Source organism: Anser brachyrhynchus, assembly GCF_964034855.1.
Source record: "Anser brachyrhynchus genome assembly, chromosome: 3".
Classification (NCBI taxonomy): Eukaryota; Metazoa; Chordata; class Aves; order Anseriformes; family Anatidae; genus Anser; species Anser brachyrhynchus.
The window spans coordinates 48786108-48805569 of NC_137696.1; the positions used below are offsets into that span (position 1 = coordinate 48786108).

At 42.7% G+C, this 19462-nt stretch overlaps 1 protein-coding gene across 6 annotated transcripts in view; it reads left to right on the plus strand.

The window, feature by feature from the left end:
• The window catches only part of TRIM67 (tripartite motif containing 67), a 42036-nt gene extending 30722 nt beyond the window's left edge, over nucleotides 1-11314 (plus strand). For 4 of the 6 annotated variants that reach the window (XM_080585208.1, XM_080585211.1, XM_080585210.1 and 1 more), the window contains exons 9-10: nucleotides 4153-4315; nucleotides 5316-11314. In XM_080585208.1, coding sequence (XP_080441334.1) covers nucleotides 4153-4315; nucleotides 5316-5381 — 229 coding nt within the window. In that variant the 3' untranslated portion in view covers nucleotides 5382-11314. Of the gene's footprint in view, nucleotides 1-3608; nucleotides 3674-4152; nucleotides 4316-5315 lie in introns of all 6 variants that reach the window. The other 2 variants (XR_013948522.1, XM_080585209.1) reach the window with 2 other exon arrangements.
• The last annotated feature ends 8148 nt before the right edge of the window (nucleotides 11315-19462 follow it).

The window sequence follows — 19462 nt, forward strand, 5'->3', positions numbered from 1 at the left end:
CCCTTTAATATCTTGATTTGATTTAGGGTGGAAGTAATGTTAAGCTGTGTAAATTTTAATGCTCTGTGAAACAGCTTATGTTTTCTGGAAAAAACTGGCAAACGTTCTGTGTGCTACTGTCCCAGAAACCTCTTTTATGGGTATGGTCCTAGGCATGCTTCTTCCCGCGAACAACAGAAGAGCAAAGCAAAAGCTTTCCTTCTGGGAAGCACAAACAATGGAAACACTTTGGATTTCCAATCATCCTGCTTAAACAGGAGAACAAAGTACTTGGTGTCGATGAGAGCTTCCCTCTTTTTACTAGGTAAAACACAAAGGTTTTGCCGGCACATCCAAGGAATGGGCAGTCCAGCAGAATGTTCTTCTGAGTGAAATACACTGACGAAGGGCATGTAGTCTCATGAAATCACATGCGCTTCAATGAAATTAGGTCTGGGCATTATATTTTTAACCGTGACAGTCAAGTAGGTCAGGTTTTTAACTCATTAGCTGTGGTAGTCTAGTGGAAACAATTGTTGCTGCCTTGTCATTTTTCCCCGCTGGAGACAAGTGCATGATAGCACAATGTCAGTCCAAAGAAAATTTATTGCCAGCTTTTAGCCTCTCGGATGTTATTATGTTGGAGGCTATATCTTAGTAATCATTTCATCCATCCAAATCTTCATGAGACTAAATTAGGACTATAAATAAATGTCTAGCTTCAAGGATAAGCTGGGGTGGAGCTTGAAAGACTGAGGCATGGGACCTGCCAAGTTTAGAGAACTTCCCTGTTCTTTTTGCTCACAGCAAGCACACCAGGATCTGTCTGCATCCTTAAAACTGCCAGGCTGGGCTCGACCTCTGTCGTGCTAGAAGAAAGGGCACGAACAGATGAACCTAATGCTATAAAAATAGAGAGACGTTTGAGAACAGGTTATGCAGACGCTGGTTTGATGCTTCAGGGCAGGGATATACCTCTGTCAGGTACCTTTCAGCCTTGTTGTTCCTGGAAATGATCAGTTCACACCAGAGATGTTGTGTGCCCATTGCTTAGAGGTATCGCCACTCATTGCAGTAGATCTGTACCTTGGCAAAGTTCCCAAAGGCATGAGTACCTTGTGCTACAGGCAGTATGCTAGCTGCTGCATTGGTACATGAAGAAAGAGATGGAAATCACACTGAAATGCTTTATGCTTAAAGACTGTGGAACGTCAAAATCTGGACAGGTAATCTTTAAGCCCCCTGCTTATAGAGAGTCTCTTCACTAACTTCAGAGGTCTCAAGAACAGGTTCTCATCACACAAAAATATTACAATTGACTGAAAAATACTGTCCTTGACAATGGACATGGCAAAGTTGTTAAGTTACTGTAAAGTTCATGAAAAAAATACTGCTAATGTGGAGTTAATTCTTCAGTGTATTAAAGAGTGCTCATAGATTAAGATTTATTTTTCAGTAATAGTGAAATTTACTCCTATTCTTAAGTCCTCAAGCCAATTCATTCAGTCCAGTTTTGCAAATTGTCCACACTGCTGCTGAAAGCATTCTGAGAATATCAGATCCCACTGCAGCAGACAATGGCATATTTCAGGGTAGTCCAGTTCCTGTCTCTGCACTCAGACCTTAGAGCCCTGCACACAGCACTGGCAGTCAGTACTTATCGTTGTGCACAGAGATAATATTTTCAGGACTGTGGGAAAAGGTGTGTGGGAGTTGGGATTTACTTGGAATAATTAAAGTGGTGCATGTTTTCAAAAATGGATCATCATTGCAGAAGTACTGTACCAGGTAGCTGCCTCTTCCTTTCACGTGGCCTGCAGACTATCAGGAGCCTGTGTTATAACTGCCATTAAGTAGTTTTAAAAAGACATTACAGAAAAGTGTCAGCTCTTGGACATGCTGACACAGAAGTGTATGAGGAAAGAGCATCGGTTTAAGTTGGTTTGAGCTAGCAGGCTTTTGTATTACAACTAAGACATTTATTAGAATAAATATCCAGTAATACCGTCTTGATGTACTGAAGAGTGAGGAAATGTTTTGTACAAGTCTGCTCGTGAAACTTTAGCTGTCCCATCTTTCCTCCTAAAGGAGGTAACCGTGACAGTAGTCCCAAAAGCACTGGATTTTTCAAAATAAGTTCCCAGAGACATCATGGGATGCCCAGAAGGAGCAGCTGTTCAGCCTCAGAAGCCTTGGCTTCATCCTGCCAGAGCCTGCTGCTCCCTGTGGGGAGGTGGGTGCTCAGTAACGAGGCAGTTGACCTGCTGAAGTCCTGCAAGATTTGGGGCAAGAAAGCCAGGGAGAGCCCCATGCTTTGCTCCCCTTGTCTGGCGCAGCCCTCAGCTGGGTCATGTGCTGCAGGCAGCATCTTCTTTTCAGCAGGGCTTTCCCCAGGGGCTGCAGAGAAGTCACTCAATGTCACCATGTAGCACGTGGCTAATTAGCCCACAAGAAGCAAATTAGTTTATTATATAAGAAAGAGCACAATAATCTCAAATAGGCAAAGTTGCCATTTCTATTTCCCCGAGAGAATCAATGTCATTTAAAAAGATGTCATAAAATCTATTTTAAAACACTGCAGGATATAAAACTTGGTGCACTACAATCAAAGCTGTCCTCCATCAGAGGAAAAAAAAAGAAACACGTCATCCATTTGTAAATAGCTCTAGATGGTGGTAGTAACACTTTCCACAGTCTCATTATGAGTTTTATGATTGAGTGCTTTTAAAAAACAACAACCTAGTTCTTAAGATACTGAGGCTAGGTAAGCATTTTAACTTTTGTTGGAAAATAATACGCTTTATGGTTTTGAAGAGCTCAAACGCAAACCTGTTAATGCTTATAATACCAGAAATAAAGGGAGCTCAGAACTGCACAGTTTTAAATCTAACACATCTTAGAGACCAACTCCTGATTCTCAGCTGTACCACTATTGTTTGAAGAGCTTTAAATAGAGAAGTCAAAATACTATTGCCATTACTATCACAGATAAAACTACTTACACCTTAAGAGGAAATTGTGTGTGCCACATTTAGTCTAAAGGAAAACAGTTTATGACACCTAGTGGACATGATGAAAATTTCTTACCCTGCACCATATTCCTAGTGTATTTGTTTTATCTATGTGATAAAATTTATGTTAAAATTGCATTTATCCTGTGAATTTTGCGTGCCTGAGGGAAACTTGTGGGACAAAGGACAGTTGCTTCCTTTCCTAATGCAAATGACTTGACATCTGATTTAGCCTGAACAAATTGTGTCAGGTTGTAAATGCATGGCAGAGCCCCCACCCCATGACATTAGTGAAGTAGCAGTGCCTGTGGCCAATTTGCATATGTAGCACATTTCTTGCTCAGTGCTCTTTAAAGTAATACTGGGTTTGACTAACCCCCAAATCAAAGTGCATTAATGTCAAATCGTTCATGCATGTAATGGCTGGATCTGTCCTGGCACGCTCTGATACCATGGTAGCTCTCAGCAGCTGCTCCTGACACAACCAATTATCGCCAATACTAATAACTGTGCCCCAAAGCTTCGAACAGCTCCCAGTCCTATAGTTGAACACCTCGTCAGCCACAGATCTACGTGTATCCTTAACCAGTCCCACCTTCCCTTCCTCCCCGAAACCAGGATCTGTTGGACCTATGCTGGCTCCCTGGCCTCTGGAAAATTGGGTCCCCTTAGGAATTGCAGAGGTGAGTCTTGAGCTGTTAGCAGGCGTAGTGACTAAAAGTGAATGCCTAGGACACAAGCTTTTCTGCTTGTTCATTCTCTGCTGTGCATCACTCCACCACAGCAGGGGCACTCTCAGGAGCTGTCTCCAGGACTCCTGTCCTGCACCCTTGGCACTGAACTGATCTGCTTGCCTGCCCAGCTCTTGTCAGCCTAGGGCATCTGTTGGCTTTGGACACCATTTTCAGCACTGAGTTTACAACTGGAGGAGAAATGGACCTAATTTCTCTTGCAGATATCCCCTTTAGGCTCTGATGAATGTGGTACATATATTTTGGGTAACGGTGCGGTTTGGTCATTGCCAAAGTGCTGTGGGGCTAATCTTTTCACTGTGCTGCTCCACTCTCCCCTTCCTTAGTAAGACTGCTTGTCCTAGAGAGAGCAGCAGCGGTGTAGTATTCTGCTTCCACTAAACCAACTGCGCGGTCCCTTTGTGCCTTAGGACTGAAGGAGGCGTCTCTAAAGGTGCCACCGTTGGTGTTCTCCTGGATCTGAACAAGCACAACCTGACCTTCTACATAAATGGGCAGCAGCAGGGGCCTCCAGCTTTTGAAAACATTGAAGGTGTCTTCATGCCTGCATTGAGCCTCAATCGAAATGTCCAGGTAAGTCTTCTGTAGTTCAATACAACTTACCCTGCTCAGCTAAAGGAGGGCATATGCTACTGGCCATTTCTGCTGTGACCGATAATGTCATTTGTAGGTAGTCACTATGGATATTGGCTCTTTCCTTCTCAGCCTGCCCTGAGAAGGCTAACACTTTCTTGAAAACTGGATTTGACCTTCTGTCTTGCTTCAAAGATGTGAGGGGTAATGCTGTAAAAGCAAGCAAAAATGCCTACACATCCTAATGCCTACATTGTTCTGCTGCAAAACTCTACTTAGAAAGCAGCAGGGCTAAGTCTGCTTCTGCCAGTTTGACTAAAAAGCATGAGTATCCGAATTCCACATAGATCTGGTGTTTAGAGATAATTAACACTGGCAAGAGACAGAAATGCCAACTGCACAGTGGTAAGTAGAGCAAAGACAACATAGGTCAGAGAATTAGTTCAACAGAGAAGACCCAGTTGGCACATTGTTCATGAAGTTCAGAGACTTCTCTCTGTTCCCAAGAGATCTCCTCTTGGAGGAACCCTCTTTCAATATAATGCGTTTTTTACTTCAAAACCACTGTGTTTGGCTAGAAACAGGAGGTAATGTAAGGGAGAACCAGCACCTCTACCAATGGAAATACCAGGAGCCTGAGGACTGAAGGCTGATTTTAGTCAGGCAGGACCAATGCAGTCAGGGGTGGAATATCCATCATTTACAATCCCCAGACTGAAGCAAGAAACCTCACATGGCCTTACATTAACATTAGCATTAGTTGCTGATGGCATCCAAATCTTTCAAGGTTTCGTAGCTTTATTGTATTTGATGCACAAAAGTGGAAGACGTGCACTTTCCTGGGCACCTGACTGCTATTTTCAACACAGATTTTCAGTTGCAGCCTTCCTACGTCCTTTAAGTACCTGGCTTACATTTACCATGACCAAGTTAAGGCAGAGCATGGCCAAGAACGTGTGAGGGGGATGCTCATGGCCAGTGTTATTTCTTCTTTGCACAGGTGACACTGCACACAGGACTGGAGGTGCCACAATGTGTAAAGCAGCCAAAGTTGCCCAGCAACTAATGAAGCTCCTGCCTGAGCCCCTGCTGGATTCTGTAAGCTTTCTCAGTGTGATTTGGCACCTTTTAGTAAGTCAGCAAAAAAGCATTCTCTTCCCTACGTAAAATGTTGTACACCATGTTGCTCACTGAGTACTCCACTGGTTACAGCTCGCCCACTCCATCTTTAATTTAACAAGCCATAGCAAGCATACCCACAGAACTGGCACGTGATTACAAATGGGTACCTGCACATATCTGTACTGCACTGCATACATGTGCACACAACACGCATACACATATTTATAAGGTGAAAAGTTAAATGAGTGTATTTTCTCTCCCATGGCTGGATTTGTACTCAAAAGATACTAAGGATGCTTGAAAAAATTGGCAAGACTAGGGCTGGGGAACATTGGCTGTTGGAACAATTCACCAGTTGGTGAACTGGATTCCTTTGCCTCCTGAAATCCTTAATTCAAGACAGCGTGTGTTTTGGCAGCTGAAGTGGAAGCTGTGTGCTCAGTTAAAGAATTCACGTGCAAGATTCTTTTGTCTGATACTTCCAGGGGCTCAAATTACCTTAACTATTCCTTCTGTCTCTAGACTACAGTAAGCTGTGACTCGTGTTCCCCTAGAATTCAGTGGCAGAACGAGAATAAGATTGTTTTCCAAATGCTGTCACATAATAGTTGCGCTCGTTTGAGCTTGCACCATGATACCTGCACAATTCAGATATGAAAGGTAGAGAGAAAAATGTTCTTGATACATTTTCATATTTCTTATTTAAGTGTGATTGTGGGGACACAATCACACAGAGAAGATCTGATTGTGGTTATCAGCACAACTCTTGAAAAATGATGCAGGGTAGATCCTTTTGAATTTAACTGATAAGAGATTTATTTAGATATGGTATATGCAAAGTATTCCACACAGAGAAATGCTGCTTTTCAGCCTTGATCCTGTAAGTCCTGGGCAGCTGTAGTTCCAATGTAGCTTTGAGATCAAAAGCCTTAATTTTCTGTTAGATTAGGGTGATGTATCTAATGTCTTGACTTCCATGAAACATTTGAGCAAGAGAGATTCATAGGATTAATGCTAAATCCATTCTGAAGATGTTTTCTGGATTGGGACATAAATACTTTGTGAGACTTGACTGTCTCTTGTGTCTCCCATGAAAGCAAGAAGCCATTTCAGATGCTGTCCATGACAACATGAGTCTGACTAACGTGGAACTTCCCATAACCACGGCACTACCACCTGCATGCTGTTGTCAGAAAACATATTGGTTTGTGTGTTTCTTTTCCTCTAAAACAAGTTAACATATGCACTGTGTGTGCATAGCAGTAATGCATAAGACCAAGATGCAGCAGACTGTGTGAACCCACGACATCTCAGACTTCGTCATTTGTCATTTTGTCCAATCCTACATAAGTGCAGTGGTATCAAACAAGATACCACAAGCATCAGCTGTTATATCCTATTGATGTATTATGTCCTTTCTTAAATTCTGCTGCTTATACAGATTTTCCCCTCTAAGCATATGTATAAGCACATGCATACTGTTGTCAGACAAGTAATTATGAAGCCTGAAAACAAATACCCTAACCCAAATCCAGCTAACTGCCTTGCATTAAACCACAGCCGCAGGACCAACAGCCCAGGCTTCCCTTAGGGCAGCCTGGTGCAGGGGCACTTTCAGTCCCTGGCCTGAGCACGTCACTCAGGTAGTGCTGAGTGCTGGCAAGGCTGCACTGTGACAGAGCAGCCAGCGTCCTCACTGGTGGCATCCCACCCTGCAGCCACTGCGGGGAGCGGAAGGCAACCCGGCATGAAATAGTCACGGGCTATTTCACAGGTGAAATGCAGCCTGCCACCATAGTGCCTGTAACCAGCTAAGCATCTTGTAGCCCACCTCTCCTGCACAACAGCAATGCGCCTTCAGGGATGTCAAGACTGAAATAGGAAACAAAACCAACAACAGGAAAAAAATAACTTAAGCTGTTAAGCAGGAAAGCAACTGTACTTTCTTCAAAGTCTGAAATGGATTGTATTAGTAACCTTTTAAACATTGGAATAACTGTGCTACACTCATCTTGATTTCTTAAGGAATAGCAGAGACCAACTGTGTTTTAATTTTGGTTTTGTTTAATGCCATATGAACTCGTGCAGGATTTTCTAATTTAGTGGGTCTGCTTTAACCTACCTCAGCTAGAATGCTATTGGACCCTGAATTTCCTCTTGAGCATGCTCATCGTAAAATTGTCTTCAGTGAACCTAAAAGCTGAGTATTGCCAGTCAGAGCAGCGTGTGGGAATACTGTACATAAGTTGCACATAGTTTTTTTATATTGAGGCACATCCCATGATAATTTTAATACAGAAGGCACTCCACTTTCACTTTTCTTATTAAAAACAACCAGACGTTGTTTGTTTTGGGACTGAACCTTTGTCTTTACTCCCAGCTTCTGTGAAGGGAATTCAAACGAATTTAGATCTTTCCGCTCTTCAACCATTGCCAGATGTTTAAAATTAATTCTGAATGGGTTTTAGAAGCGTTGCAGTACTTGGGTTTGGTTTGCATAGTTGCTTTGGTATAGGTTCCTAGTGTTGTACCTTGGGGAGAATGCAGTGAGTGGTGCAGGTTACTAAGTTTTGATGGAAATATGGATGGTAGGGACCCGCATCAGCTCTGTAGAGAAGCTCCTAGAAGCTCATTGTTGTTCTAACACTCATACAGGTAGGGTACAGACTAGCTACCATTACAGTCTCTCATTAACCTAGTGGAGATGCAAATAAAATAAAAGGAATACAGTTAGAAGTAGGTATCCTGCATTAGTACGACTAATTTAGCCTAGGTCTAAACCTAAACTAAGTGGGTGTATGTGTTGGTTGTGTACAAATTCAGCGACTTGGATTTGGCATGGTCCATAGCAATAAACCAAGTTACCCCAACAGAGTGTAGTCTCTTGACTTAGCTGGATGCATTTTGGTAGTTTAACAGAAATAATGCTTAAGTAGATAGAATTATGCTAGGAAACGAATTACTCCACACGTATATTTATGCAGAGCATCCAGATGGCAGCGGGAGCCATCTGAACATAGAGCAGAGCGGAATTTGCCTTTTGCAGAACAGCGTCAGGTGGGGAGAAGCAGGGCACTTTCACCTCTTTGCTCAGGCAGGAGGTAGCTTGTTTCTCTGCAGGTAACTCTCTCATCTGGTTGTAAATCCAGCAGTCTGCACGTTCTTCATCTACAGCATCTCTTTTGCCAGCTTTTATTTCCTCCAAATCCCTTCTCTGGGAGGGAGCCAGCCTTTTGTAGTGCGGTCCTTGCAGAAATTGTGTTGCTGACTATCCAGGAGGAACCCAGGGGACCAAACAGTGGCATAGATACCAAAGGGGACCGCTTTGGATGTCTCTTGCTTCCTTTTGATTCCTTGGGATATTTGTGCAGCTCTCTGGGGCTCCAAGCTCCTGCTCCTCCTGTATCCCAGGCACCTGGACAAGCACAGAGCTGCTTTTTGTGGGATGCATCTGTTCCTGGAGCACAGGCTCTTCCTTGTAAATAGGAAAGCAGAGTCTTTTGCACTGGGATGAATTTCATCCCCTGTGGTACGGAGTCCCCATAAGGCAGTTGTAAATTGACTAAATGTTTACAAAGAAGCAAGTCCTCCTCTAATAAGCACAATGAAACTTGATTTCTGAATATGTCAGTTTGGAACATCTGCACAGCTGCTAAATAAATATTGTAGGCAAACTTTCTGTCCTGTAGAGCAACAAGGGACTCTTAGTTTTCACCTACCCACACAAACCCAAACATTATCCTTTGTGAACCATCGTCCTGTCCTGGCTCTTTCCTCTGCAAATTTCCCTATTAAGTTTAGTGGGACCAAACAGAAGAACTGTGCCATCAGGGGCATTGTCAGATCTCCCACTGCGTGCAGTGCTACACAATTTCCTGAACCTGTGTTTCCCTCATCAGCCCAGAAAGAGTTCTTGTGAAGATCTCTTACTAAGAGAGCACAGGCCTAGCTGACAATCTCTTACTACTTCTGAGGCTGAAAGATGCGCACTAAAATCCATGTCAGTAAGGACAGTAGGATACTGTGATGCATCTTGAATTTGGAAAGCAATTTGGCTTCTAAAACGTAAAAGACAGGCAAACAGCCCTGTCACCTCCCCTATTTGCCATACTGTTAAGACATATAAAGAAAAATATATTGGACCTAATTAAAAAAAAAAAAACCTTACGTATATCAGAATTTAAGAGGAAAAGTATCAAATGTAATTTATTATGTGCATAGTGTTCCATCATGTTGTAAATAAACCATTACAGTGTATTGCTGTAGTTTGTTCTTGGCTGGTGATCAGAGTTCTGTTGTAGTGCTGTATGAATTCTGTTTTTTAATTTTCTTTTCGAAGTATAATTAGTAAAGATGGCACAGAGCACCAATACCCTAGTTTCCTAGTTGTTCTAGAGCAAGAAGAAATGTGATATGCAGATTTTTTTCTTTCTTACATATTAACATTAAACGAAGAAAGAGGAAGAGAGTCAAGGTTAAGCTGCCACTACTACCATGTGAAAAATGCTATGTTTGTGACTGCCAACAAGGTGGTGCATTTTGGACCACAATTAAGATGACCTGTTCCTGTGAGAAGGGATGCAAAGTACAACAACCTGTTAACAGCAGCTTACTGGTACCATCTAGTACATCCTTTGTTCACAAAGATGAGAAAATAGAGTTGTTAGACCTAATCTCAGGCTTTATCAGCTTTGCAGCATTCTGCTTAAATAGCAGAGAAAAAAATTAACCTTTGAACCAGGTAAAATAATCTGAAAAACCCAAACATCTTGGCTAGCTCAACTTTGGAAGGGAGATCACAAGTCCATCAACAGGTTATGGTAACAAATCAAACACATTGCAAACGTAAAGGGCACTTGTCACTGAAAACTATCAAAGATGGAGCGTCGTCTTACTATTATTAATTTTTATTAACTTTTTTTTTTAAGTGAGCTGCTTCTAGTTTTTATTGACAACATTTCTGGTCATTCCTCTATCCAGTATTACTGAACGCTGCACACACAAATGGCTGGAGTGGCAGCTTGAAGCACAAATCCGCCACAAATAAGATGCACTCAGTCTTCTTATGTGTAGCAGCCCTTATGCAAGCCACAAAAACTAGGTGGGTGGGGTTTCTGCATCTTTGCACAATACAGGAGACAGGTATGTGTTGGCTGAGCCAGATATTCAGCAGCATTTTCCCTTTCTGTTAAGTGACTTTCTGTTGAATTTGTTATTGGAAGCAAATCCAAGCAGAACAGGACTAAATTATTTTTTTCTGCTGATTGAAGGATTTTTAATATTTTCTTGTAAGTCAGTAGATCTAAGTATTTATGGATCCAGATCACATTCTTTCATCCTGATGGCTGCTACCACCTTCCTTTAATGTTGTCAGTAAAAACTAACCTTTGTAGGTAGCATGGTGAGAAGACATTATGTGATGAATATTGAAATAAATGCATGAGGTAAAACTGCTGTTATTTCTGATTGTTATATGAAGCATGAATAACACTAATTTAAATGTTGGCAACCAAAAAAAGTGCAAAGGAATAAGATCATGGTGTTCACTTCTGGTTAAGTGAAGGATGAGAAGTTCTTTGTTTTCTTTTTAACCACAACATTTTTTTCTTTAGCGTCATTTCCCATACCTTATACGAATTTGGACCTGGTGAAATATACATCTCTTCTGCATGTGTCTGTCACCAGATCAAGAGGAAAATAGAAACTTTTATAATTTTGTATCTGTAGCAAAAGTTTGTATTTTTTGAATTGGAAACAAACTGCTTTTTGTCTTTTGGTCTAAAACTTTGTGTATTATTATTACTCTTTTGGAAAAACCTGACATATGAGTTAATGTCGTTTTACAGTTTCTAAATAAATTCTTAAAACATTGCCAACAAATTCAGCATCAGTGGCTTTCTTACTATTATTGAAAAGACTGTCACAGTGCACACCCGGCTGTTGATACCTGCTTTGTTACCAATCCAGAGAAAACCAAGATCTCTTCTTCAGAGAAACCATCCATGTCTGAACTTAGCACATATGACACATCTCTGTCACAGCACCACCCGATTACCTCTGGCTCGTGTACTCTGTAGGGTACATGGGGATGTTATGTAGCTCTCACCCATCTTAGATGCTTTCACAGAGACAGTTTCCCAGTCTCCAGAAAGTCCTGATGGTGGAAGAAGCACGACTTGAAAACGATGACAGCACCAGAAGGATCTGATTGGAAAGGCCATCATGTAAGTGTAAAAGTCAGACTGGACAGGAAAGAGAAAGCTTTGTAATACAGTTTAAAATTACCTACCACACTGGTGCTGCAGACCTTTATCAGGCCGATGCCTCAAGAAGGACTGAGCACTGCTACGGAGGTAGCACACTCAGACCCTCCAAAAAGGCACTTGTTTAATCTACACAACCTCAGTGAGCACCTGTTAACAAAGAAGAAAGCACCGTGACATGGTAAGAGCAATGCTGGGGAAAGAAACAAAAGCCTGGCCACAACAAACAATTGGGAGTAAGCACAGACAAGAGTGTGGAGACACCATCCATCACGGTGGTAGGGTGCTTTTTAAGCAAGAGACAACTTTGCATTGCTCTTTCATTGCAAAGGCTCTGACTGAGAGGAAGGATAATGACAATGGCTTCAGCATACGTGGAAACAGGAATAACACTGATTGTATTCTTCCTATCTGCTCTTTCTTACGCCTTTTACTGTGACAAAGTTTTCTCCTTTTCTCCCTTGTTCTGCTATCCGACTGCAGCTAACAGGCAAAATCAGATGGTCCTTGCTCTTCCTTGCCTGCAACAAATCTGTTATTCGGTCAATACTGACTTTCATGCATCAGTACATGCCCCCAAAAGAACTGTTTGCTGGTTGAACATCCTCAATAACAGAGCATATAACTGTAACACATTCTAGTCCAGAGAAACATTAAGTGCATAAAAGGTTCTCAACAGTTTAGTTAGCCAAATGCCAGTCATTATCATTTTTGTTAATGTGTCCAGTAACAAAATTGGACCTAAAGCTATCACTGTTTTACTGAGAACACAATCCTGAAGGTAGGATGGCCAACCTAAGTCACCTTGATAAGGTGATATTAAAAAGCAACGTAGCACCACGTAACAGCAACTTTTTGTAATGCATCCACAGCACTGTGTGTTTGCATGCTTACATGTGTGAGGAAACAACATTCTGAATAAGCTTTTACTTTTTTCTAAGGTTTAATGTTCCACTGTCAGCTTGGCATTTCAATTTTCAACTGTTTATTTTAAGAACTGAATTTCCTTCACCTCTTCTTTAACAGCACTTACAAAACCCGAGACCGGGACTGCATTAATTAGACATTCCATTCTGACCAAAGTTCACCCCTAAAAACCTTCCGGGAGCTGTGGAGGTGGAAAATGAACCCTTTAAATTATCTAGGCTGAGTCAGGACACAAGCTCCCAAGTTATATTATACCCAAAGCCAGATAAACAGCACTTTATCTAGAAGTGGGCACTGTAAAACCGAGCTCAAGGATCAACCAGAAATTAAAAGAGAGGCTATTCTGTAACATCCAAAGCCCATCCTGCTGCCTCAGCAAGTCTTGATGCTCTCTGTTCAGTCCTGCTTGGTGATTACACCTTCACATGAAATTGTGATTTGGTATTTCTGCAGTGTGCACATTCAGTAACCGGGTGGGATTGATTATTACTTCCGGTTTGAATTTGCAACCAATACCGAATAAGAAGAAATGCAATTAAGCAATTATGAAATGTGATAACAGCATTTAGCAATCCAGTTCTGGAGCCGTGTGGGAAGGGGAAGGGTGTGCAGAAACACTCCCTTCCTCTTTTTATCTTGCTCTATTTTCCCTCTAGGCTTGCTCCTTCCCTCTTTTTAGTCCTCTCTGTGTTGGCACAGCGTTATCTCTAGGACTTGAAAGTAAGGTGGAAGGTATGGGGGAAGAAGCGTGTGAGAAAGCATCCCTTTCCGTGCTGTAGTTCTCCCTACCTCAGGATAATTTCTTATCTTGGGAAGGGAGCAGGCTCTGGTGCTGCTGTTCTCATGCTAGCTGTAAGCTGGCTTGGACCTCATCACTTGATGAGGTCAGAGCTCACCTTATTCAGGCTCCCAGGAAGCAGCTAGGAAGCACGCTTCCCAAACCCTCCTGGATAAGCTGAAACTCAACGAATAACAATTAATTCCATTTCCAATGGAAACACAACCTTCAGAAAACAAAAACCCACAACAACAAAACAAACAAAGCTAGAGAGGGCAAAATTGTTCTTTCAGACAGACCGAATTGCTGAAATCAAAATAGCACAAAAAATTCAGTTTTGACAAAGATTTCATAGAAAAGGCTTACAAGGCACAGGAACACTGATCAAAACAAACCTGAGATAACCGTGAACGATCAGGAGCTACTGGGTGTCTATGCCTCATCTGGCATTTGGCTCAGGTCTTGAATCTTGTCTGGTTTTGTACACTGTCTTACATCACTACCACCCCCAAAACTGCGATCTGAAACAGTGACTAGCTGGAGTTTTCTGGAGGTGTACAATTTGAGTTTCTAACTCTTACCTGGGACAAAACTTCAGAAAAAGCGCATTTTCATTCTCAAGCAGGTAATTTTGAAGCTTTAAAAGGCTTTGCTGGGCAGAACTGTCTGTTGTGCAGCTCCTCTATCCGCTAACAATTCAGATAAGCAGAAACAGATGTATGCCTGGTAAGTGTTTAAACACGTAAGAACACCTCCTTCAGGTTCAGAGCAAATAAGTTACTGCTTTTGCCATATTCCTTCCAGATGAAAGCAAAGAGCTATATATTTTAATTCATTAACTAATGGATTAATCTTTTGCTTAGAGCCAATAATTTAATTCTAGATACTGAAATGAAGTGAAATGCTTTCTTTAGCACATACTGATTAATAAAAATAGCCTGTGCAACCTTCTTAATTATTAAAAAGTCTTATTTTTATTTACAAAATGGTAAATTCTCATATTCCCCCGAAGAACAAATGGAAGATAGAAAAACCTGCAACAAAAAATAAGGTACAAGAATTACAACACGGTGACAGGGCAAGGAGCTATGTTTTGGTGGCAGTGTGAATTCTGTCTTATGGCTTTTGTCCATTTCCTTCTGTATCACAAGTTCATTTGATAACTTTAGATGATTTAATTTTCTTTATGTCACCACTTTGTAGAATCAAAGTCCCATCTCTGAATTTTCCGACTTGTCCTGCAGGCCAAATGCTAGGCACTGATTTCTTCCTTTTGGCCTTCCTGAAATATGAGGGGGGGAAGAAATGAATCAAGAGAAACAGCAGAAACTCACGAAAATGCTCAATTTGGTGAAAAACATCACTTATTTATGCAGTCAGGGTTGGTATTACGGAATACCAAATCATAGCGTGTAACAACCCCAGAACGTTTATTACCATTCGCCATCCAAACTTGTAGCACATTACAAAATGAACTACATTAAAACAAGAGTTTAAAACCACAACGACTTTCAGATAGACAAAGGAGATAAAGAGTTTCACATGTCAGTGAGCCTGCTGCACTATAATTAAGGATGTCACTTTACCTTCCAAGCCTCTACGTTGTAGCTTGTGTTTTGCAAAAATTATTTCTCAGTGCAAATGCTCTCAGTGGCATATCGCAGGTCCCCACACAGGGATTCCCAACCATCCCACCTCCAGCTGCAGTCTTAAACATGCTGGAGCAGAACTGACACGTTTTCAGTTAAGCTGCATACCTAAAGCCTCTGGAGCTGCTAGACACAGGTCATCACTTTGCAACAAAGAGTTCTGCAGTTTGAGAAATTTGTGTGTGACTTGTGGTGTAAGACTGTGCATAGTTAGACAGGGGCGATACACTGGGAAAGCTATACGAAATAAATTTTACCAGTCTTAAAAATGTCTAACCTCTCCTTCAGGTCTTTCTTCTTCTTCTTCTTCTTCAGAGAATCTCCTTTGTGTTCCTGTGTCTAAAGATACATATTTTAATGGCAAAGGAACCGAGCATCTCAGCTAAACAACCCTCTGCACAAACAGCACACAGTTCTTTTTGTTTCACAGAGCGCAATGCGTTAAAACAGGCTGGGAGACCTCCTGACAGGACAAGTGATGCAACGCATCCAGAGGCGCCACACCATGCCCACAGCCCTTCCGTCACCTTGCGGGAGGCACAGCCCTCTCATGGCCCAAACGCTGCCCCTGCCACGTGAGGAGGTGCAGATCCAGCTACACGAGGGGAGACCTGCCTTTTGGGTACGTGATAGATCTTTTGGTCAAAAGACCTACTTGCTAGCAGGCAAAGACACCTAGCTGCCTGCCTGAGTGTACTGTCACACAACAGGGCTCGCCTGCGTTTGGCCATGCACTGGGTTGTGCTTTAAGCCACGTGACAGAGGAGGAGAAGTAGGTCCCCTGGAAAAGAAGGTGGCAGGAGACAGGCTGGTGGAGCAGAAACCTGCCCTGCAGCCTGCTCCCACCTACAGCAGAGGCAGGGAACAGGCCTGGGGCCAGAGAGGCCGTGCTAGGGGATGGATGCAACAGAAACCTCACCCTTGCTTGAAATAGTGAGCAAGATCCTAGATGGAACTGCGCTGATACAAAACCAGCTGAAGATCTGGCTTTCTGTGGTTATTCAATACGCAACAAACACTATTTGGAGAAAATATTTTTTCTCTTGAGAGGCATGAAAAAATAAATAGCTGATGATTTCATGTCATCAGTCTACCAGCCTCTAAAGATAGGGCACTGAAGCCCACTGTAGCTCAGGACAAATTCTGTGCCTTTCATACTGCCCACAACCAGCTTTGACTGACGAGGTGAGTCCTGCTGGAGTCAGGAACCCACTCCATGGGGAGCAGCAGGTGTCAAGCCCAAGCACTCCTCCTGTGCCTGAGGCATTATCTGTCAGGCTCTTGGGCTAGCTCTTACACGCTAAATTGTTAAAGACAAAATTTCACACGAACCTTTCCCTTATCATCCTCCTTCGCTGCTTTTTTCTGTTTCATTTTCTCTTGATATGTCTTGTAGTTGATGTGTTCCTTTTTGGGGGGCTGCAGAAAAGATTGGGAATGATGCCACCAATGAAGTTTTCAAATAGGTTCAAAAAAAATATTCACATTTGCATAGAAACAATTTTTCAGGTGGTGGGGAAGACAAAAGACATGGTTTATTTCATTTTGGGTAAGAGGAAATGACTTAAGGTAGATACATAGGAAGTATATGTTTCTTGTCAGAGAGGGATGTTGATGTTATGTAGCAGACTTAGAGTTTCCACAGTAACACCAAGACTGGAAAAAAAACCATAGACCCTTCCTCACTCCCAAAGACCTAGAAAAAATGTTAATTCATTGGGAGAGAGAAGCTTTAAAAAGCTTCAGAAGAAGTAGTTCCCCCTCCAGCCACTTAGTTTTGAATGGTCTGATTAAAGATTAGTAAGTGGTGTTTTCCATCCCAATCAGTCCTATTTCACCTAAACATCTCTGGTAACACAAGCATACCAATTTTCCAAATGCCTATAGAAAATAGACAAGACTGAACAGAAAACGTGAAGTAAGCATGAGGTGGGAGAAGGGGCATGGGATGGAATCTGGTGTTTTAAAGTAGTGCCAAAACTCCACAGTGTTTATCACCTTCCTGCATTGTAAGAGCTGGGTCACCTCCAAGCACAAAACAAGCAAGAATTACCTTGGCCCCCAGCATGATAGCCCGTTCCCGTTCCCATAAACGTTGCTCTTGTTTCTCATAGCCTGTGATCCCAAACCTGTGCACTTCCAAGCGAGCCTAGAACATCATAAAGAAATTGCAAGCGTTTTGTAGTTGTCTGACCCGTTGTAAAATAATACTTGACAGACCACAACAAAGTCACACTCCCAGAGAAACCCTGGCTAAAACCTGAACTCGGCATGCTATAAAATAATACTAACTGAGTTTTGAATCATACTGCAGAACAGTTAACTGCTGTCTATCTAACCTCTGGACAGTAAGGACTAACAGAGGGTCAGTATTTGATTCTCATTTCACACAAAACTGGACACATGGGAAGGACCTACTTTGTATAAACGTGAATCATGTTGTGCTATACAAACCTGAGCAATAAAACACGCTACCCACAGCACCCAGCATTTGCAGAGCGCTCCCATTCCTTGGCTGCAGAGCTTTTGACCAGTGAGAAACACAGATGGGCATATGGTGCAATGGTTCAACTACATAAATATACGTACACAGTTGACACTACACCAGAACTCCCTGGCAAAACCAGCAGGGAATTCATAACCTTTATAGAGGTAGTAGTTGAAGCCCCAGTGTTTCCACCAGTACAGCACTCCACACAGAATCTCCACTGGAAGGTCTTGCTGGATCACAGCACGACCCTGGGCAGAGATTGGGCATACAAAACAACTTGCACAAATCTGCAAAAAAATATGTAGCTAAGAAGGCCAGTGCTGGTTACACTTATAGAACAGGTTAGCACAAAAAGACAAATGGAAAAAAGTCATCTGTTATTTCAAAAATGGAAGCCAATCTGCTTTTTTTTCCTCCCTTTCCATATGGGATTAGAAATGCAAATTTAACACCACGTGCCTAAAACAGCGTATGCTACACGTTATGGGTACTCACATAGTTTCACACCACTGACATACAGTGCACCTCCTCAAATTATCGGTGACAAATCAGAAAGAAAGGACACAGAGTTGTAACATGCCTCTTTCCATACCGAGCTGTCCACAACAGCCAGCACGCTCCTCCTCCAGCACAGCACACGTCCGAAGTAACACGAAAAGATATCTTTTTCTAGCAGTGTTTCTCCTTGGTCCCACTGTACCTTTCCCAAGCATACATATACACACCTGCACAATAAAGTGCTGAGATTAGATAGATCCTGGTGACTTACTTTTTCGAAGTTAAATTCTTGCTTGTTTTTCTTTTCAGCCACTGCTTTGGTCTATAAGCAAAATAAAACATTTCCATTGAATATAATAAGTAAAATTATATTTAAAAATTATACTTAATTTATATTTAAAAGCTGATTGTGATAGTTCTTTAAAAGCAGTTAAATGCTAAAATGGGTGGTAGTGGTATCTTTTTCTGGCTTTACTACCTTGACATGTTAAAAGACAAGTCTTAATGGTATTTTTAATATGTAGATATTGTAGGGTCTTACTGAAACAGCCTTGCACAATTTGCACAATTGCATGTGAGCTATGCATCATGCACACTTTCATTTCAAAACCCATACCAGAAGTGCTAAGGCATGAACTTTAAGCCATTAACGCAAAGAGAAACATCTCCAGAGGAAGCAGTATCTACAAAAGGTTGGTCCCATTAAAACCATCCCAACATCGTTTAAAGAGCACACCTGTTCAAAGCGAGACTGGCACTTGGTGGCCCATGGGCTCCGTGCCTTTCCACCCTTTGGGGCAGGAGAAGCTGCCAGTTTTGGTACTGAGCCTTTCCGAGATGCTTCGGCTCACACAAAGCACCCAGCGATAGCTCTGAGGATCTAACGCGAAGCCACCTTCGTTTCTCCTACTTTTTAAAAGTCTAAAGCCACGTGTGTCCGATGGCTGAACCCGGTGAGCAGGAGCTGGGCCTTCTCCCCGAGGTGGTCCTGGGGCAGCTCCCGAGTGCCCAGGTATTAAAAAAATAAATAAATAAATAAATAAATAAATAAGAAAGAAATCCGTGCTTCAAGATCCGTGCCCTGGGCCTACCTGTGGGCCGCTGCCGGGGCCCGGCCGCCCCTTCTCCTCCTCCTCCTCCGCCTTCGCCCTCCTCTTCCTCCCGCGGAACACCACCACCTCCACGGGCTGCGGCTGCGGGGCGGGGGGCGGCGGGGGGCCGGCGGCGCGGAGCTCGTCCCGCAGCCCCACGAAGAAGCCGCGGGCGCCCCGCTGTCCCCCCGCCGCTCTTCCTCCTCCTCCTCCTCCTCCTGCTGCCGCCGCCGGCTCCTGGCTCTCCTCCTCCGCCGCCTCCTCCTCGCCCCCATTGCCGGGCTCCTCACCTGCGCGGCGGAGCCCCCGGTCAGCCCTCACTCCGCTC